The sequence below is a fragment of the Phaseolus vulgaris genome, chromosome 3 (assembly GCF_051622355.1).
Source record: "Phaseolus vulgaris cultivar YP4 chromosome 3, ASM5162235v1, whole genome shotgun sequence".
Lineage (NCBI taxonomy): Eukaryota > Viridiplantae > Streptophyta > Magnoliopsida > Fabales > Fabaceae > Phaseolus > Phaseolus vulgaris.
This window is the reverse complement of record NC_143500.1, coordinates 39,567,680-39,590,304: the sequence shown is the minus strand read 5'-3', so window position 1 is coordinate 39,590,304 and position 22,625 is coordinate 39,567,680. Positions and strand designations below refer to the sequence as shown.

The window sequence follows — 22,625 nt, the reverse complement described above, 5'->3', positions numbered from 1 at the left end:
ACTGGAGTCTTTTTCTTAAAACAGAACAAACAAATAAAGGATGTGATAAAGTTTCTATATAAATTACAAATACATTTATAACCTCGAAACATGTTCTGATTTTTTTGGAACCAGCAGAATCTGTGCAATGTAATAATTTTATTTATATGATCAAGTGCGTGGGCAAAAACTGTTTGTTAAACGTGATGAATCATTACGCACAATAACCATGAACGACATTAAACATCGGCATCTTTGTTAGATTGCAACACACGTGGTACTCAGCATGTGCTGTAAATTCTCACTGTCGCACTCTAAAAAACAGTGGCAGTATAATAAGTTTTTATTTTCAAAGAGAGAAAAACCTAGGAAACATATTTAATAGATATACCCAAAAATAAAATAATTAATACTGAAAATATAATATTATAAAAATTGAAACAAACTGATTTAGTCATCATGAGTTGCAATCACTTATACTTTTTCCTCTTTTAAACTGATGCTATATATGTTCATCATCTCCACATGATATAGTTATTTTCCAGTTTCCAACATTTAATATAGTAGCCTGAAAATGTATATGCTCAAATCTAAATTAGGAAAATACAACAAATTTTATTAAACTATTAGCCTGAAGTATTAAGTGTTCATGACTTTAATTTACTAAGCATTTATTTCTCTGTCTTTCACACAAAAATTGTGGTCTTATTACCATCTTAACTCACTATCAAATAGGTTATTAGGGGTAGTTTCCAGAGAGGTTTTGGGGAAAAAAGCTGTACGTAAAAATGTGAGATATTTGTCGGTATTGTTATGTGAATTACTAATTTACTTCCCATATATTTTCTCAGTTAATAATTTTTTAACAAAAAATTTAATATTTTAAAAATATATTTAAGGATAAATTTAACATTATAAATAATCTACTAATATTTATTGATTCAATAAAATTAATTACATATAGTAATAAATTTTTTTGTGGCTAAGCAGAGGAAATTTTAAGTCTGCTAAGAGCTAAGATAACATTTATAATGAGTCAGTTGCTTCATCCAAAACATTGTCTCAATCACTCTATCATAACTAAAAGTTTTTTATATACAAATTCCTTCTTAATCTGATAAAACACATTTTAAAAATTAAACCGTTACAAAGTCATCAAGTTCTAAAATAAAGAATAATTTAAACATATTAATATTTAAAATATTAGTGTTATATATCACTGTGACATATCTGATGATTGTAATTCTAGTTCAATTAAATTATTTGTTTTTCTCTATTTAGTTGTTCAAAGAAAGAAATAAAGGAAGTGAGATAAAAATGGGTGAAAATAGAAATGATTTGATGAAAAAGAAATATATTAAAATAATAATAAAAGAGTTATTTAATTGATTAATTTGTTGACAGTATTACTTTATTATTTATTATATATTTTCTAATTATAGGGAGTAAATGACACTTGCAGAAGAAGTTGGGGGAAATAATATTAAAATGGTAAAAATTTCAATGTAAAGTACACTTCGAATGGAGTGTGATTAGTATTCGTGGGTGTATGTTTTAATCAAATAATCTATATTGAAATCTTCATGTGAGTTTGTTTGAGTGGTTCTAAGAAGAAAAAATTCTAACAAAAAAAATATTACATTTCCTAGATGTTTATTTAAACTTTAACATAAGAAAAACATATTTTTTCAATAAATAAGTTAAAATAACTTATTTTGATAAATTACTGTAACTTATTAAAAAAAGTTGGTCTGGAAGCTATTTTAAAATACACGGAGAAACATATTTAATAAAAGTATGTTTGTTTCAATCAACAATTTGAGTCGAGCTTTTTATTAAATTTTTTTAGCTTTATTTTACTTTTTATTTAAACTTTAACTTACAGGTTATAACTTTAAAATAAACCAGACAAAAACAGAGTTTTAGCGTTAATATTTGTTTGAGTTTGTTGGTCATGTTTTGACGTGATTAATGCTTTATAATTCATGTTTTTCCTCCATTGTACAGGGCAGTTAGCACAGAAGAAGCCATACTTTACCAGGTTAGGAACAATGTTCATGACTCCATCTATTGTCTTATTGTTTCAATTTTTTTTAACTTTTTAATCTTACGTAAATGAATAAAAAGTTATAGCATATTTTATTATTTAAGTATTTAATTTTATAAACTTTACCGCTCAAATTTAAGTTTGATACATTTTTTTATTCCTATATTTTTTTTATACATTTTATCATTATTCTTTTCTACGTTTTACTTATTTATATATTATATATTACATTGATTAATTAATGATGTGATAGTGTTGATCCGCGATACCAGATTTTATTTGATGATAACAATACATGTAATATTGATATTGACATGAACTAAAGAAATAGATAACTTAATTTTGCTACTTAAAATAAATACAATTTTTATTTAAAATTGTGAGGAGGAAAATATATATTAAGAGAGTCTTAAATATAGGATATTACACTTTGGAAAATGAGTCTTAAGTATAAGATATTACACTCTAAAAAAATAGGTGATAAACTTAATTAAGAAAGTTTAATTTATAGCTTAACTTCTAAGTATTTATACACATGTGTTTGTTTATCCGTCTTTTTATATATATATATATATATATATATATATATATATATATATATATATATATATATATATATATATATATAAAAATGGTTGTTGTTAAGTAGCCATGACCACTCGCCTTCACATTTACCTTAGTACAGCGAGTCACTGTTTTTATTTTTTTCACTCTAGCAAAAGGCAATATTGTCAATAGTGTCAATATATCTATAATGTTAGGGAGTGTTTGGATAGGTGGATGGTTTTAAAGTAAGGAATGAGAGGATATTGATTGAGAAGTCATCTTTGTGCAAAAACGATTATAAGATTAACAAATTCCCTCTATCCTTGTAGCTTCAATGGATCAATACTGGTATTGCAGCTCTCCCATATATACATTAACCATTCTTTAACCAACAACATATGTCCCTATGTCATCCCTTGATAATAATTTACACTCAAACAATATGAATTGTGTTCTTTAGTTCACATCAAAAGAAAAAAAATAAAAATCTTATAGTCAAACATGTACTATCAATTCATACAATATTTTTAAAACAATATTATTAGATATTACATCTAACCACAAATAGTTAATTTAAAAAATTTATGTAACTCAAACTTCTTTTAGAACAATTATTGTCCATCTTTTGATGAGAGTTGTGAAATTATATTTTTTTTTAATTTTAAAATATTAAAAAAAATGGTAGATTTCTCAATTGCTTGAAGAAAAAATGGTTATTTAAATAAATCTTGATTTGTCCAATTGGACATTATTTTTCATAATTTGCTAATGCGTAAGATTAATTATTTTTTTAGTTTTGTAATTCATTTTTGTGTATCTCTAGTTTTTATTCTGAGTTTTGTGATTCTTAGATTGTACCATAAACAAATGAAAACACTCTCATCTCCAATAAAAATATCATAAATTTTACCTTAACCACTAACATTTACCACCAATAATTACAAGCAATGATAAAAAGCAATCAACACACTTTTTTTTTCACTGAATGAATATTGTTGGACAAAAGAAAGCATACAGTGCAGGGAGAAATTGGAATTCAAATAGTCCATAAGTACCTCCAATATCCTTTACTTTCAAAAATTTGTTTGAATGAAAAACTTGAGTGTAAAGATAAAATATGTGCAATTTTAAAAGTAAAAAAAATAAAATGTGCGAAATGAATAAATAAATATTAAAATAAAGTACTTTTTGTGTTATTTTATTTTACACCAAATAAGTCACATGAATATTTAATTAATAAATAAAAAATAATTTTATAAGTACTATTATTACATTTTTATAAATTATATATTTTATCTCCTTTACTATGAATCATTTTACAAATTAGTTATAATTTCTTGAAATAATAATAAATCAGTTGAAACATGCATGCTAAATCTCCAAAACTAGAGGTGGGGAGTTCGAAGAAGAGAAGGCTATTTGGGATTTTGCAGTTGATGTTTGTACGATTCATGAACAGGTTGAATTGGGTGATCAGAATAAGTCTGAATAAGTCTTTCAATGAGAGCAAGAAAATCTTGAGGCATACTTGTGCCTTTTGTCAAACATATATGTTGTACCTCTGTAAACATTCAGGGTCAAAATATTCACAGAATAATACTCTGAGGCAGATAAAGAAAGTGTTCTCCATTCACCTAATTATAAAAAAACAAAGTAAAGTATCATATATGTAAATGTTTTTATCCAAACTCTAACTTATTATATGGAATTCTTAATGTTCTTTTCTTTTTGTTTTACTATTCCTCTCTTGTTTCAAAAAAACTTATTTGTCAATCAATTTCTAAAAAAAAATCATTTTCATACACATCTGTTCGGCATATTTGAATAAATAATTACAATTCAAGAATTGCCTTTAATTAAAAATTTATGTTATTTGTCCAATTTTTATTGAATGAATGTAATTCGCTGAGCAAATTTCTGAAATTAGATTTTTCTTGGTTTCTCTTCAATCTATCGCAAATTTTTACTTTCATATCATCAACATAATTTGAATTAATATTCTATTTGGTATTCTAATATCAAACCTGTTTTTTCCTATTTTATTCACAAATTAATATATTTAGATTTATTGTACAACAATAAACAATAGAGCTATTGGAGGAAACTGGGTTTGTGCCTAATACTTCTGAAATGAAAGGCCAATGATTTGCATTCTTATGATTAACTGATGTTTGATACATATTTGATCTCTCACTGTATCCTTGAATGCAAACCCTTTTTTATTATAAATTGTAAATACATATTATTTCATTTGTGATGAGTTCGATGATCGGTTAATGCTACGCAATAGCTCGATGAGAGTAGTGCAGCTGAATCCATTAACCAAGTTGTCGGTTAATTTATGGGTTGGAGGGTGCGTTGAAGGAGTTCTTTCTAGCAGTTGCCAAAACTGTCTTGTCAGCTACTATGAAATATGCTGCTCCAGCCACTGCTTATACAATGTGCTACTTAGATCACTAATTCCAACAATGATAGTAATTGTTATGAGAAGATCATTGAAGCACCCAAGGATGAGTAATAGTTACCTGTGGATATTATGAGAGCTTGAGCAGTGTGATTCAGATTTGCTTTTGCCCAAGGCAGCATCTTTACACTAGCCATCTGCAGATCAAAGAAATGTAAACAGATTATGATTCATGATAATTTCATGTCTAAAATAAGAGGAAACAGAGAAAATTGAATAGGTGGAATGGAAGTATTAGTTACAGTTGGGATGGCAGTGGCAATAGTAGCAACAACAGCTGCCTTGGCTCCTGCCATCACACCCTCTGTTGCACACAAATGAAAAATGCAAATTAAAACCAAATAATATTCAGATATAGCAAAATTTGCAGATCTCATCAATGAGCATAATTCTGAACCACTTACACTCCAAAGCTTATCACTCCAGACATGAAATAAGGGAAAGAAAAGAGAGTGTTATGCATGCATTACCTCGAGAACAGCGCTTGGCCAAGGCCAACTTTTGATCCAGGGAAGCCAAGGTTGTCCTTTCAAAAGAAGAATTAGAAGCAACATTTCTATTGGCCATCTTCGAAAATTTGGTTGGACAAAAGCTAAGAATGGAAGAAGTGTTGGTTAAAACAGATGAATAAGAGGAGTAGCTTTGATTGAATAGCTGATGAAGTTGCTGGCATACTTATACTGAGATTTGGATAAGAAAATAAATAATTTATTTTAAACTATTTCCGAAAAAAGAGAAGGAGAGGAGTTTGGCAGGGTGCAGTTTGATGGTTTCAACTGAAAACCACAGTCTCAGACAGTTGTTTTCACTCTTTTTTTTATCATCTCAGTTGTTTTCACTTTAGTTTTGATACTTCATGTTTTTGCTGTTCCCTACTCCTAGATTTGCTACTTTACTTTTCATAAAGTTGCAAATGACATTAGTTTTATCCAAATTCGTTCATGAATTCTGGTCCATCCTCTGAAATTGTGTTTATAAGTAGTTTAATCTTATAAAATTAAATTTAAAAATAAAGATTATTCTTACTTAGATGATATTTTAATTTAGTCATATATTACTGGTCAGTGTCTCACAATTTGACAAATTGAATGGAAAATTTGCAAGATCAAAAATAATTTGATTGCTAAATTAAACTTTAAAACCATGTTAGAACTGGATTTTTTGTACTCAACTTATTTCTATATAACTAACTTTTAAGTTGAAAATTCTGGCTCAGTTATACTGTTGAATCGGATTATATGTTTTCCACAGGTTGACTTATCCTGTTATAACCAGGCAAGAAACAACGTGCTTACATTATCCAAACGTGGGACATAAAAATGAATAAAACCAAATATTCCGCCTTTTCACTAGTGATCCTGCATGTCTTTGTTTTCCTGCTGCATTGAATAAAACTCTCTCTTTTTTGGCAATCGCAAGGGCAGGAGCAGGTGGTTTAGAGTTTAGAGCAGAGATAGCCACAACAAAACCATGGGCACTGAGCTCTGATGCAATAATGAATCCAAATATTTAAAAACCAAACATTAAACGCAGTAGAAGAGGGGTTAATCTACATTCTCATTTGTAAAAAAAATCACATTTTTCTTACAACTTTATTTTATTTATTAATATTTTCTAAAATATATTCATTGTAATTCATGCCTGGTATTTGGTTATACCATCATAACATGTATTGTTGTAAAACGATGGATTGCAGCTAGTGGGTTAGCACTTATCTTCATTGGATCCGTTGGAGTGGTTCTGCTATGTTGCTTTAGATTGCAACACGTGTTGAACTGAATGCAGAGAATGGCACTAACAGCAGAGAGGTGTTTGGCGTATTTTTGTGGCAAAGGGAGGGAGAGGCCCTGGTTTTGGTGGTGAAGTGGGTGGCCAATTGTAAAGTTAAGCGTCAACATCTTAAGTTACTCTTTTCTGCAATTTCGGCATCTAACTTTGATTCTCTATCACATCCTCACTTTCCAATATTTTTTTTCTATTGTATAACTCAAAATCCATACAAAAATTTGCATTCTATTTATCTCTGCACGCCATCTTTTCAACACAGAACAAAAAATCAGTAATCACTATTTTGTATACTGTGATACTTATACCTCTTAGTTTCAAAATAAACATCTTTATTTCTTTCTTATCGTTCTTTTTCGTGAAATGACGTTCACATCTTTAATTTTTACGTGGACACTTATATTTATAATAAACAACATTTACCTCACTTATATTTTAAAATACCATATAAGATAAAAACATAAGCATTAAATTTTTAAATATAAAATTAATATTTTTTATATAAAATTTGAATGATTTAATTATTATATATTAAAATATTATAATAAACAAATTATAAATTGTCTTTAAAAATATAAATATTATATTTATGAGAAAATAATAATTTAATATCAAAATAAATAAATATACTATCATATTTTTTTTATAAAACTCTCATAATTATGAAACTTTACATATCAAACTAAAATATTGAATAACAATAATTATCAATCATCACATGAAAAAAAAATATTATCAGAAAAGGAAATACAATAAATATAGAAAACTAAACCAGCATTTCCTTCACAGAAAATATAAAAAATCTTAAATTTGATTTTACTACAATAATATTAACTTATTATATACTTACATATAATTTTAAAGCAAACACAGATATAAATATAATGGATTGTGATAGGTACTTCATTAAAAAGAATATAAGAAAAAGTTAATAACTGTTTTAAAATTAAAATATGGTAATATTCTTTTAATCTTAGAAACCGATTTTTAGGTTATTGATTATAACCTAATATTGCGATATTATGATTATGGGTCATGATAATTGACACATTGCGCCAAAATACACCTTCAATAAAATTTTGATTGATGAAGTAGATAGATTTGTTAAAGGGTAAAAATAACCTTTAAATGTGTTGTAATCTGGTGCAACTTAAAAAAGCAGTTGTCAAATAATAATTTTTCTATGATTATTAATTGTCCGACGAAATATTTGTAAATTATGTAGATTGAGCATGAGTACAACTCTCCGAGTCACACCGTGTATGCTATTTAAAAATATATTAGTAAGATAAAAGTTAATTTTCTATTATTAAATCATTTATTTTTCTTTTTCTTTTTTAATTTTTATTTATATTTTAGTAGATATTTTATTTGTAAATAAACTAAGAAACATTTTTTTTGGTAAACATAAAAATGATATTCATTTAAAAAACTAGAGATACGAGTATTATTATATTAAAAATATTAAAAAGATGTATCTATTTTAAAATTGTAACGAGGTGTGAGATTTATTTAACATGGCTTTAATAAATATAATTTCCTCTAATTTTTTATACGAAATATGCTATGCATAATGAATTTAATTTTAATTTGGACATGACAGTTTTGACGGGCTCCGTTGGGGTATATAAAAAGGTGTTTACATACAGAGGTTAAGAGTCACATTACAAAAAAAATTGTTTTATTTTACCTTTACCTTCTTTGAGTTGAATAAATCAAGAGTTATATTCTCACTAAAATTAAATTAATGAATCCACCTTTACATAAAAAAAAACTTTAGAGAATCCACCTAGAAATGGTATAATAAGGCAAAGGTTCTAGCAAAAAGTTAACGAAACCCCACATAAAAATTTTCAAACTCACCTAAACCAATATGAGATATGTTTCGATGTTCCATCATACTTTCACCTACAATTTATGCATGGTTAAATAGATAGATAGATTATGTTATTATTATTTTTTTTGTCTCTTGGGGTGTTACATGGTTAAAAATGGAGATGCCCCAACTTCGGTGAAACCGCGAAAATAGATTAAAAATTGAGAAGTTAGTTACCAATATTTATTAAGGAAATATTAATTTAAAAAAAAAGTCTAAAAAATTAAATTTGAATTTGGAGAATACAAAAAATATAACAATGTAATTTTTCAAATGAAATAAATATTGCACACATTTTAGATCTAATTAAAGAGAGAAAATGTAAAACAAAAAAAATAAAAGTTAGACACATGTAAAAAAAATCTAAGAATATGAAAACACAAAATAAAGGTTAGACACTTATTCAAAGAAAAACAACTAAGATTCATGTCATTTGATATTTAAGCTCAGAGCAAAGATTGGTGAGACCCAGCTTTGAACAAATACTCTTGAAAGATTAAGGACTTAAGACTTTGGTAAAAATATCTTTTAGAAGTCTGGTATTCATGTCATTTGATACTCAAGCTCAAAGCAAAGATCGGTGAGACCCAGCTTTAAACAAATACTCTTGAAAGATTGAGAACTTAAAGATTGAGAACTTAAGACTTTGGTAAAAATGTCACTTAGTTGTTATGTGGTGAAAATGAGAAGTAAATTGATGAGACCATTCTTCAATTTTTCTCTAACAATGTGACAATCTATTTGTATGTATTTCATACGCTCCTAAAACAAATGGATTTGTTGTAACTTGTTGAGTCATCGTCACAATATAAAAGAGATGGAGAAACAACCTTGAACATCAATGAAACAACTAACATATTAACTTTCTGCCATGATGTAAACAATAAGTTGGTAAGAGTAGAAGCTTTTATGGTTTCATCAATGAAACCTATATTATTCTTTGAAATGAGACTCATTTGAAATGAATGAGACCAATGATGATAGTTTGCTCCCTCAAGAATAATATTGACAATGAAAAATGAATGATTATGATATGAACGAACATGATAAGGTGAACAAAGATCTTGTGAGAGATAACAACTTTATCCATAGATAAATGTAGCTATTGATACCATGTTATAAAAAATAACAGAGATGAACAAAAGAGAATAAAGAAGACAAATGATATGAAAATAAATATTTCTTCTATGTTTCTCCTAAAATCAAAGCAGAGGGTCTGATTATATACAAATAGAATACTCATTCTAAGTCTAACTAAAGAAAAAGAGTGTAAAACAAAGAACTAATAAATGTTAGATACCTCTGAAAAGAAAAACAACTAAGAATTAGAAAAAGACAAAGTAATGCATTACAAGAAAATCATTAAATAAAAACAAAAAAAAATAATTAATCACTATATTAACTAAATTATATACTATTTTAGAGACTATAAAAATTATTGGTATATAAAGTAATTTCTATTACTAAAAAAATTTATAAACTAATTTTTAAATTGATATTTAATTAATTATGAAGGTTCTATCTACCAATTATCTAAAATTGATTTTTATTTAATAATTTTTTGGTAGTGATTAAATTGATATTAGTTTTCTTATAAAAATTATGTATCCATATATATATATATATATATATATATATATAAAAAATATATATATACTTTGTAAAGTAATATTATGTTCTTTCAATTTTTTTTATTTGGAGATAACAAATACTTTGTTGAAGTATTTTCGTAACTGTCTCTGCTTCATTGGAGTTAAACATGTGTTATAAAAATTCAAGCGTCTTATTCAACGAAGCTATTTGACAAAATATTTTTATATATGTAGACAACTAATAAGTAACTATAATAATGTGTCTCTATTAAGGTTGGCACATACTTTAAATACTTTATTTTATTAATTTATTTTTTATAGATAAAAAAAGTGTCTCTAATTTTCTATGTATGTATATGTATGCGTTTCCACCGTGGACCATTTAACGGAAATGTTTTCCCAGCATTCATACACTACATCTCAGGTACATTGAATTCTATAACAAGAGATTAAAATATATTCAATTTAACAATTTAACTTGTTAATATAATCACCCACGAAGATGTTGTGACAAGATTTTGATGCTGCAATGGGCATGTAGAAATTCACATGGCAACAGTTATTTGAATATCCATTATTATTGTATCCACCAATGATTCATGAAGCACTAGGTTGAATACCTATGTACCCTAACACTAGATTAAATACAAAATTTATAATGCATGAATTAGTTGTTCAACATCCTCGTAATTGTCCATGTTATGGATCCTGTGCAACTATATATAGTTGTTTATATAAAGACTTTTTAACAACGGAACAAATTGTGTATGCCTCTATAGACTATTAGAGAGATTTTTTTTTTGCCTAAAATGATTAAAAGGAAAGAGAGAGAGAGAGCAGAAAGGTGATGAAGATGGTGAAAGAGACGCTCAAGACAGGGAAAATGATATGATAGATCACTATACTTATGATATTCAAAGTGAACTATATGAGTTATTATTAGTTTTAATTTAATTATTTCGCTGTCTTTACAGCAATTTAACTATTTAATACATGTTTCTCTTAAAACCAATAATAATTAATGTAATGATTAGTGTAATAAGTTCTCTTTCTAAATAAATAAAATAGTCTATAAGTGGTTTCACATGAGGTAAAATAAAAGACAAGAAGGGGTAAAATAAAAATGAGGAGAATGTAAATTACGAAAAACATATATTTACATAATTTTTATATATGAATAATATAACCATCAAGCCATAAAAGACAAACAATGTCCTGCGGAACGAGTAGCATACAAACAAAAATGACCTTCCATGTTCCGCTTGTTGGAAAATGGTTAGAAATCTATATTAAGGCATTCCTAATAGAAGATGTTGCAACACAACATTGGATGAACTTTTTTTATCATGAACTCCTAATCCTAGTACATACAACACCTCACCATAAACTAAAACCCACATAATCCATTTTTCTCCAATAGCCCCACACATGCACGTCTTTCTATTAAGAAGTAGAAAAAAAAACTTATTAAGAACGACCAATAATGAGGTTTTATACTCTCCTGGTAGATAGCTTGCCATAAGGATGTACAAGATATGGAGAAGGAAGAAAAAATCCTTGGAAGAGAGAAAGAGAGAAGTTAATTTTGGAGAATGAGATTCTTGTTATTGAAAAGAAGAATTAAAATGTCCAAATTTCTAATAGCACGCTTACCTTGCAAAATTCACCCCTTACTCACTAGCTAACACCTCACTCTCATATTATTTTTTTTTAACTTTAAAATGTTCTTATCCCACTCATTGCTAAAAAAAGTTCAAAACCTTCAGATTCAATTTTGTCTTTAGTATCTATAACTCTCGTATAAGCACCCATTAGATAATATATATATAATCAAATAAATTAAAACTCCAACAAAATTTTAAATTTAATTTTCACTTTCACACACTTATATAAGTTTAAATTAAACTTTAATGGCAATTTTATTAATCTATAGAAGTACTTACCTTAATTCATTTTACAGTACCACAAAAATATACATTAATAAAATATGAATGATTATTAAAAAATATAAGTTATACATGATAATGTTGTATAACATGGTTGTGGTGCTGTTTATTCAAATAAAAACAATACAGCTTGAAAGATTATCGGTACATGTTGATGGTGAGAATAAATTCATATATAGTTTATCATACTATTACATTGGATCTCCACGTAAGTATACTTAAGCAAGATTAATATTAGAAAATGTGACTTACAAATAATTTATATCTCATTCTTTTTTATGTCAAAAATAGTTTCCCTGTATACTTTACCTCTTTCTCATCAATCATCCCTTCAACTTGTAAAATCAATGTTTCAAATTCTGTTTCGATTAGGAGACTATTGTAATAATTACCCCTATAGAATTAAATTAACTCTAATATTTTCTGAAAACCCTGTGACTTTTATTACCAAACTTAATAATTGATTACCCATTTCAATTGAACTTGAGTAAAGAGAAGCAGCACCCCTCAATTTAAACATAGAAAGCATTAGATAATCACCATACATAAAACTGAAAAATCTGATTTTCAATCTTAATTGTTGTTGAGAATTCAACTTAATTTTTGGATGCTTACGTCACCAAATAGTTCTGACCTGCTTGTGCTTCAGTTTTGCAGGATGGGAAAGAAGGAAAATTTGAAGTGCGTGGATATCCATGCTAAAAAAGTGAAGGTGAAACTAGGCTGAGATGGAAGAGAGATCACGAGTAACGAGGGAAATCCAAGAAAGAAAAAGAACTATCAAATCATATTAGTTGGGTTGGAATGGTATAGTGGCTCCAACATAATTAAGCTTTTTCACACAACACATCTGATGCAAATTAAAAGCATGATTACTTTTGTTGCCTCTAATTATTTGATGAAAGTTGTGATTTTCTGTTCTGTGCTGAAGGAAAGGAGAAGGGTGCCAATTTATGTGTGTCTGCAATTGGACGACATTGTCTGTAACCTGAGGGGTCTGTTTCTGCTAATAGACATGTCACCTCTGAGAGTACAGTGTATCAGTCCATAATTTTATCAATGAAACTCATTTTCAAATACATCTTATGCTACTCATATCTTCTTCATTGATCAAATTAATAAATTTTTCACGAAGATGATGATAAATTTATTTTAAAGAACTTATAGAAAGTCTCGTCCCAAGGTAAAAAATGAAATTGTTGGCGGCCAAACCTTTGATAAACAACCTTCAAAGCCCCGAGATTGAAACTTACCATGCGCTGTCACAAAGAAAGGAAAAAACTGCAGCACTGACATAAACTACGCAGTCCTCAGTCACTTCAACCCGAGATCTAACCTTCAAAAGAAAATAAAAGGGCTGAAAGAAATGAGAAAAAGTCAAGTAAGTACTTGACTATTTGGACACACATAATCTTACAGCTCATTCATGCTTAAAGAACTGAACCAATGACATGATAAAAGCTGATGCTTGCCCATATAATGCTGTACTCCATTAGAATGAAAATCTAAATTGTGACTCATGCTGTCTTCTTTTTATTGATATATGGCAATATTTACCACTTAAATGACAGAGTCTGTGTCAAATTTAGGAAACTCTTCTCTATGGAGAAGAAAGTCACCACACCACCATGGTTTTTGAGTTAAAGGGGTGTGGTTCCATTTGTCAGTATGTATGAATATGTTATATATTACTTTTTTAGTTTTTCTCATTATATTCTTTAGTGGAGATGTGAAATGAATCTTAGGAAGTCACAGTCCACGTAAGATACTTCCAACTAAGACTAAGGCACAATGTAAAATTGAAATAAGTTGTTCTCTCTCTATACATATACAGATAAAAGATACTAGTCTGCATCTTTATGTTGCATTTTTATAACCAATAGAAAATGAAGAACTTTTACTCCAGGAGGAAAACAGTCCCTTTCTTTTGATTACGGAGGCAGAGAAAGAGAAGGGATTCGAAGTACGTAATGAACGTTTATTGTAATTCGAGCTGCCATGGAAGAGAGCACCAAAGTTTTGGTTGTCATCCATAATGCACTGACTCATGGTAGGCATTTGATTTATTGATACTTTAGGTAAGAAAAGGGTTCCTGTTGGATTTTGATTGGTTTTCTTTGGTTTAAATGTTACGATCAAATTATTGCTGTGATTTTTTCACTGCATTCAAAATGGTCCACACTGCCTACAAGCCTTTTATTCCCCTCTCACCTCATCATTACTGTTAGCAACACATTCCCAAATCGCCTCTACTTATATTATTAACTAATTCCAGACATTCATTACCCCTGATTTGAGAGATTTGAGAAATTAAGGGCTGTTTAGATACATTTCTCTCTCCTAAAACCATGTAACCCAATGATCATAAAAACTCAGATGAGCTTTAAGAACCTTAGTTTATTATAAAGGGCAGTAGATAATCACCACAATTTATATTTTACCAAAAAACAATCAGAAAAAAAGAGCCCCATGAAACGTTTTCTTTTTTATTTCTTTTCTTCGTTCGGTGAAAAGGACATGTGAATGCGCAGATGTGAAAATAGCCATACGAGAAAAAGGTATACAATGTTATAAAGTATTGTTAGAATAAAGTGATTTTTATCTTTTCTTCCCTGCAATTTTCTCATCAATGAGAAGTGTAATTATTGTCATCACATGACTTCTTAAGCTTTCATGAAAATCACATTAGGACAATTATGGGATCCCACTTTTTTTACACCTACAAATCCTCAACTACTGATAATTTTATTGGTAGAGACATATCGGTATTATTATAATGAGAAATAAACTGTGAGTTCAATGCATAGTGCCCTGGTCATACATATACTACCTTTTCTAATTCTTTCTCTCATCAGTACATAGAAAAAAGAAAAAAAAAACAGAAAACAAGGGGAAAAGAGCCCTTAATATCTTTAATGGCAAACACATATTTGCGGGAAATCCTATTTTTGCTACTATTTACATTTTTTGCAGTTAGAAGTATTCAAAATGATGATTTCTAAGCTGATATGGCTGATCCCTGTCTGTTTTGCTTAGTTTTGGTACCAAAACCCTACTCCTAATTTTGTTCATATCATTAGGGACTTCAGGTGGCCTAACTGATCTAATTAAGGCCCAATTTACACCCTTGAAGAACTCATGCCTTTTGATCTCAACAGAACCCATACAGCTTCCAATTCTCTTATTTGGATTCTTCACTAACAGCTTGCTTATAAGGTCTTGAACTTTCACCATCTCTTCATAATCCTTGCTGCTGCTAGCTGCAATTCTAGGGAAAGCCAATGGTTGCTTCAAAATGTTGACGAGAGTTTTCTCATTATTTTCACCTTTGAAGGGTGTTCTCCCGTATAACATCTCATACAAGAACACCCCAAACGTCCACCAGTCCACTGCACTCCCATGTCCTTGCCCCAATATCACTTCTGGTGCCAAGTACTCATGTGTCCCCACAAATGACTTGGATTTGGCATCAATAGGCTCAGCCACCAGCTCCGGATCAAGCTCTTCCACCTCAACATTTTCCCTTATAACTGTTGTCACAGTCGCTTTCTTTTTCTTGCTTGATGCCAAGAAACATGACAGCACAGGCTGCATGGGGGCAGTGCAGGCTGGCACAGATCTCTTTGTACTCTTGATACTGCGTTCCACTCTCGTCTTACTCCTTAACAGCTTGGGAACAACGTCACATTTGAGCGAAAGATCAAAATCTGAAAGCATAATGTGTCCATCCTCCCTCACAAGCACATTCTCTGGCTTCAAATCCCTGTACACTATGCCCATCATGTGAAGATACTCTAATGCCAATAGAGTCTCAGCCGCATAAAACCTGTGTAGCGTTTTCCAAAATTTACCCCAACGTTAACACCTCACAATAAATAATCATCATAATTGATGTTAAGTTAATTACACTCTCATTCGACCATAAATTACTTTATAGGTTTTATGAACTTTTAAAATATTACTATAAAATTGTCAGTGGTTGAGTACTCAGATATAATTACTTATTTTTCAAATGCAATATTAAAAAGTTGAGAAAAGAATAAACATAGTTCTGAAAAAATAAGCTGAAACTTTCGTAAAGGAGAGAGGGTAAAAGGCTTCGGATTCTCTACACTTGAATGAAAAAGCATGATTAAGAAGAGAGAGTCGGATTAGTGATGAATGAAGTAATAAATGGTTTGTATGAGAAACATGATTAAAAAGGTAAGGAGATAAGAAAAAGTGCTTACTTAGTGGAAGTAATGGAAAAGCGCTTCCCGGGCTGGCGTTGGCGTGCAGCGTACAAGTCACCTCCGGGGCAGAACTCCATGACCAAGCAAGAGTAATGAGAAGCGTCAAACTCAGTGTACAAAGTAGGCAAGAAGGGGTGATCAAGCATGGCAAGAATCTCCTTCTCCATCTCCGCCCTCTGCAGCTTCTTCCTTATCGCAAGTGCCTCTCGGTCCACCACCTTCATCGCATAAAAGCACTGCGGCAACCCCACCACAGGGTTCCTTATCTGGCAAAGGTACACGTTCCCGATGTCGCCGCTTCCCAGCCGCCGCAGCAGGCGGAAGTGCTCCAGACCCACCTGCCCCTTGTCCCGCCGGAGCCGCCGCATGACCTCCCATGCAGCCTGGTTCGCCTTGTGGGGCCTCGCGTGCGGGCTCTCCAGGGTGGAGGAGCACAGAGAGACCGAGCTCCGGCGGCGCCGACTGCCGAAGCTGAGGTTGGTCATCCAGCTCCGGCTGGATTCCGGCACCGTGATGGAGGAGGAGCTGCTGTCGTAGTCGGGTTCATCCCTACTCGGAGGTGTGGTGGTGATAGCGGTTACAGTGGTAGGAGCATTCATGGTGGGTGCATGTAGGTGTGCGAGAGTTTTTGAAAGTGTGTGGGTTTGTGATGAAGTGAGGTTTTTATATTGCATAAGTTGGCTTTGGTATGGTAGCTTGCACATGCGAGACCAAACAGTGACGTGGAACAAGGAGCAATTAACAATTTTACAAACTCACTTTTAGTAAATTAATTGAATGGCATGTTAACTAAAACTAGGTTCTGAAACAATTAAAGCCAATTTTTGAGCGTCCATTTCGTGTTAATTTTTTGGGTATATAAATTGACAGAATGTATATATAAATAGAAATGGGAATCTTTTTTACTGAATGAGAGGCTACAGGGCGGCAAGATGTTGATCCTAGGAAGAAAATATGTCAAAAGAAGAATAGTGAAGATTCCTAAAATATTAATATTCTGTGTGATAGGCTACGTTTAGGATTGGATTAATTTTTGGTGGTTGAAAGATGAGATTTTGTGTTGAGAAGGAGTGGTGGGAAGAGGGCATCAAGGTATTTTTTGGATGATCCTCACGTTCTTACCCTGTGGGATTGTATGAAATGTAACGACCAAAAGGTGTAGCAACTAAGCTTTTCAACTTGTTTATGTTTGAGGCATGTTATCTCAGGCACCAGAACTTCTCCCGACCAACCCACTACCTTTTGTTCACTCTAAAACTTATTTCCAAAAAAACCAATTCCCAAACTCCACTATTCATTCTCTAAGCTTAAAATTCTCACTTTTCTTTTTTCCAATCATTTTTTTTATTATCTACTCTCTCGTAACATTTACTGCTTATTTTAATCTAATACATCAATATTCATCTATAATAGTTTTTTTTTTAAATACTTTTATATTATACTTATTATTTTAAATTTACTATTCTTATTATTTATTTTATCACTTTTAGCCTAATATAATTCAAGATATTTTAACTATTACACAGATTAACACCATAAAAATAAAACATTTATTTAAGTTTATATTCTTTATACTTTATTTATTTTGTTTTTTATCTAAAGATATAAAAATAAAATTGATAGTATAGTACGTTGTATGAAAAAATAACAATAAAACATATGTAACCAAAATTGAAGGTCTATGAATAAAAGAAATTCAAATTTCAAAATGTAATCTATTGGGACACGATAAACGAATCAGTATAAAAATATGGTATATTTTTTTTCTTTCTTTTTTTTCTCTATATTTTATGTTACTTGTATTTTCACTAATGAAAAAAAAAGAGAGTTGTTGAGTACCTAGTACAAATAAAACATATAAACAAGTAATTTGTTACTATCTACCAATTTTAGAATCAAAATAATTGGTAGCTAATTAGATATCAATTTAGAAATTTTTTATCAATAATAGAAACTAATTTAACTACCAATAATTTTTTTAGCCTCTAAAATAATATCTAATTTAGTTAATATAACAATTAATTATGTTTTATTTCTAAAATTAATTTTTATTTAATAACTTTACTGTTGTATTAATTAAACGACATATATTTACTTGACTAATAGTATAAATTAAATTTGAAAGATGTTCTACATTGGACTTTGATGAGAAAATGTAGTACCCTAAATGCATTAAGTTGTGGGGTGTGATACTGAATTAGATGTTAACATATGACTTACTCACTATGAAGGTGTCATAGGCTTTTAGTGCTTAGACTATAAAATGGATGAGTGATAAATGTATGGATGTGGTTGTCCTTTTGAATATTGTAAATATCAATTTGAATGATTGTATATATGGATCTAATTTCATATAATATATATGAAATTTATGAAAATTTATGAGTTGTGATTTATGAATGTTAGCTTCCGATTGAACGTTGTTTTGTGTGTAATTACTAATATAATCGTGCTTAATATGTGAGCGGGAAACGTTGTACGTGTTGGAAAACATCCAAAAACTACATATATAAAAAAGAGTGAGATGTGTTACTGTAGAAAAACAATGTATTGTAATTATTATTATTTAGTGTTGTAAAATGCTAATTTGTTTATATAGTGAAATGAAATTATAATTTAGTAGTTTTAGTAATCATTTTGTATTGAGTAATATGAGATGTTATACGCTTTTCTTTTAAAGAAATGTACTTGTAAAAGATGTTAAAAATTACTTACACAAATATTAAGCAAATTAAAATTTAGAATATGTTAGTACTAGTAGTTTGAAAAGGGTTGGATTAATATCAAGAGAAAATGGATGTTAGGCTTGGATGAATAGTATAATTTAATTAACTTAGAAATGTTTAGTGTGAAATAGTTTGGTTTAATGAGAGAAAATGGACAAGTAAATACTACACTCTGATGAATAATATGCTTTAATTAGACGAAAGGTGAGAAAAAGAAAAAGAAATAATGCTTTTTAAAATTTATAGTGAATAGTGACAAACATGTTATGCGCTGCATTTGAAACAGTTTGTTGGAAACCAAGTTTTAGATTTATGAAAGTGGAACCAATAATGCACAAGAAGACAGCATAAAGCACGGCGTTAAATGAGTATTTATTAATTAGGTAAATATATGATTAAATCATTGACAATATCATCGTAGGTAATGTGTGCTAAGTTTTATTTAATTTCCTTTTGTTTTAAAAAATTAGAAGTTACTTTAATAATTAGCTTTCATAAAAAAAAATCATGTTTTTTAGACTTTTGTTCATCAGAAAGAAAAAAAAAAAACTCTTATTTTATTATATTCAATCTGAGTATTTTTAAAGAGAAGAAAACAAGTTTGAAAAGTTAACTCAAACGTTAGTTTAGTATTGATATAATAAAACACGTTAGTTTAACAGATAAATTTCCTCTAACTTTATATGTTTAACTGATTACTAATATTTAAAAACATTACTTGTAACTCAAGAAGTATTTTTGACTAGAAATTAGAATAATAAATGTTTAGCATAAATTTGTTCACCTTTTTATGACAAAAATAACCAAGTTTAACTTCTTCGTCCTCTCCACATATGAATGTTTGGGACATTGGATGCACACATTTTGAAATGCTAAAATTGCTATAAATCAAATTACATCTATGCGCGTTTCGTAATTATTTTTTACAATAAATTAAGGATATAAAATTATGAATTAATATATTTATAAATTAACAGGTAAATAAAATAAATATTAAGTTATGAATTGCACGAATAACAGTTGAAAAGTTATGTTGTTCGTAATGAAATTTTACTCGTGACCCAACCATGCATGTTAATGTATCTTTTGGTTTTATTAAAACAATTCCTGTTTCCTTTCATTTACCTTATTGGGACAAAATAGCAAGGCTCTGTGTATAAAAATGGAATTATTATTTTAAAATCTTAAAAAAATCAACATATTTATTTCTTATATAAAGAAAACTAGTAACAGTTGTCAATTTATAAGCAAACATCAATCTTAAATGTTTCCCTTTTTGGAGGGCAAATTAATTAACTAAAGTAAAGTTTGTGATGTTAGATGGCTTCAAATAGATTATAAGATGAATCCAAGACAAATATTTCTTCTTTTATTTTATTTTTTTTGTAAAAAGAGGTCTTTATTTTATCACCGTTTAATAATAACGATAATAGAAAAAACGTCTTAAAGGTGGATGGTCAAAAGCACACTCTCTTTGTGTTAAAGCTTATGCAACCGCAAATCAAGAACATTTTAATTTTTTTTAGTTTTCTTTTGGACTAACAAAGCAGAAAGCAGAAGCAGCATGCAGAGGACATCGTAAACTCTGCCATGGATGCTTCTTTTTGTCTGATCAACTGATTACTTGAACTCTTGTTTAAGGATATATCATATATATTTGGATTCTTTCGTATTAAGTAACCAATGCTATGCATGTGAGATATTAAAGAAAAAGACCCACAGAAAATGAAACAAAATTCACTGAACAAAACAGAGCAATAAATTGTTACCCATTAATCCCTGCAACGAAATCGCCGGTGAGGAATGAGAATGCAGGAAGAACCCGTGCCCCGAATTGAATTCACCACCCCGAGTTTTGAAATTGGATGGGAAATATTATTGGCTTAGGTGTGTCCGTATAAATTAATGTATGTAATTATTAATCATACGGTACAGTGTATAGAGTAGTGTAACGATCTTAATTTATGGTATCCTTGCGATGCATGTGAAGCAATATTAGCTTTGCAGGTGTGTGGGTTGGCCACTTACTTTGGTCCATAGCCGCGCCCACCTCACAAATACGAAATATCTCGTATATACTTTGGAAAAAGTGGTGCACTGCTACTAGCTACTACTACGACTCAATGATGTCATCTTAATCATGATTCTTGGAAATGCTCTAGCTCTAGGATTTGATTTTGAATTGAACATGTTTTGATGAAGCATTGGTGCATCACAATCTGATGTTGTTCCATAATGTAACAAGTTTATCACTTCAAGTGAAAACTATGATATGGTCCATCTTACATGCTCGTGTTTGCATTGCATTATTATCTCTTCGTAAATCCCACTTCATTGCATTTTTGCAAAGGCACGAATGCACCATCATGTACCTCACTTTTGAAACTTTATACATCAGTCAATAAAGGCTTATCCCCCCATCTTTCTTTCTCAAAGTAGTCTGACTAGTTGTCATGTTTCCATTTCATTATCTTGATCTTGTGGACCCTTGAACGGTCATTTTTCCTTTTCACTGTTAACTTAATAATCATGCATGGATCACAAGAACAACAAAACATATTCAAGCCCAACTTATTCATGCAAAAAAAGCGATGATATAGGTTGATTAGAACCGAATTGGATGTATGCTTGCTGGCATATGTATGTCAAACCAGATCTTGTTTCTCGTTTGATGGCATCTGTCATTTGTGATTCTACAGAATTCCCTTTGAATTGTTGCTTCTTGCTATTCATGTTGAGGCAATAATTTTAATCATTCTAGAGTGTGTAACTGTGTATAAGGAAGTACATACATAAATTTTTGTTTTTTTTTGTTTTCCATTTCTCTCCTTTTTATCTGCAAGATCTTGTCGCGTACACTTTTGGTCACAATTCTGGTAGCAAACCAGCATAAATTGCAGTCATGCAGAGAGGCAAACATATAGGAAGACTCGAAGCTCCATCACTTGCTCCATAACATTCTTCTCCCCAGACCTTCAAAAAGTGCCCTCATCTATCCTCCAACGACCCACCTTTATGATGTCTACTTGTTTGCATGCTAAAAGGAAAAGAACCCACAAAGAGTTTGGTGGGATAGAAAAAAAAGGCAAAAACTTTAAAATAAGAAAAAGAAAAGAAAAGCTAAACAGAACAAAATTACTGGTTACTCTTACCAGTTTAATTGGCGATTTCGAGTTTAAATTCACTTGGAGTTTTTTCTTCTAATCACGTTACTTTTATTCGCAACACATAAATTTCAAATTTTGTTAAGGAGAATGTGCAGTAAAGTAACTAACACTCAGACTCACTATGTTAAAACATAAAGAAAAGCTTGTTACTTGTAGTAGTAATCCAACTTAATTTGAATATGGCTGATTCTGATAAACGTTCTTGTACCAAGATATTGAACTGGATTATGTATGGAGCCCACTTATATGGATGCCACAACAGGGA

The 22,625-nt window shown here is 29.9% G+C and overlaps 2 protein-coding genes across 2 annotated transcripts; both read right to left on the bottom strand.

Moving 5' to 3' along the window:
- Positions 1-4,695: 4,695 nt before the first annotated feature.
- LOC137805910 (early nodulin-93) lies at positions 4,696-5,692 on the bottom strand. Its single transcript, XM_068605790.2, has 4 exons — positions 5,507-5,692; positions 5,279-5,340; positions 5,098-5,173; positions 4,696-5,000 (listed from the first exon to the last, which is right to left on the bottom strand). The coding sequence occupies exons 1-4, from the start codon at positions 5,601-5,603 to the stop codon at positions 4,912-4,914; spliced, it is 324 nt and encodes a 107-aa protein (XP_068461891.1). The 5' UTR covers positions 5,604-5,692; the 3' UTR covers positions 4,696-4,911.
- Positions 5,693-15,053: 9,361 nt separating this feature from the next.
- Positions 15,054-17,124, bottom strand: LOC137807503 (protein kinase PINOID 2). The gene is made up of 2 exons (XM_068608184.2): positions 16,465-17,124; positions 15,054-16,061 (listed from the first exon to the last, which is right to left on the bottom strand). The coding sequence occupies exons 1-2, from the start codon at positions 17,064-17,066 to the stop codon at positions 15,209-15,211; spliced, it is 1,455 nt and encodes a 484-aa protein (XP_068464285.2). The 5' UTR covers positions 17,067-17,124; the 3' UTR covers positions 15,054-15,208.
- Between the last annotated feature and the right edge of the window lie 5,501 nt (positions 17,125-22,625).

What these genes read in the sequence shown, in the direction of transcription:
- LOC137805910 (XM_068605790.2), bottom strand. Translation starts at nt 5,603, where the DNA reads ATGGCCAATAGAAATGTTGCTTCTAATTCTTCTTTTGAAAGGACAACC. An exon ending in GGCCAAGCGCTGTTCTCGAG is followed by an intron (nt 5,341 to 5,506) that starts GTAATGCATGCA and finishes TGTGTGCAACAG; the next exon opens with AGGGTGTGATGGCAGGAGCC. An exon ending in TTGCCACTGCCATCCCAACT is followed by an intron (nt 5,174 to 5,278) that starts GTAACTAATACT and finishes TTTGATCTGCAG; the next exon opens with ATGGCTAGTGTAAAGATGCT.
- LOC137807503 (XM_068608184.2), bottom strand. Translation starts at nt 17,066, where the DNA reads ATGAATGCTCCTACCACTGTAACCGCTATCACCACCACACCTCCGAGT. An exon ending in TTTTCCATTACTTCCACTAA is followed by an intron (nt 16,062 to 16,464) that starts GTAAGCACTTTT and finishes AACGCTACACAG; the next exon opens with GTTTTATGCGGCTGAGACTC.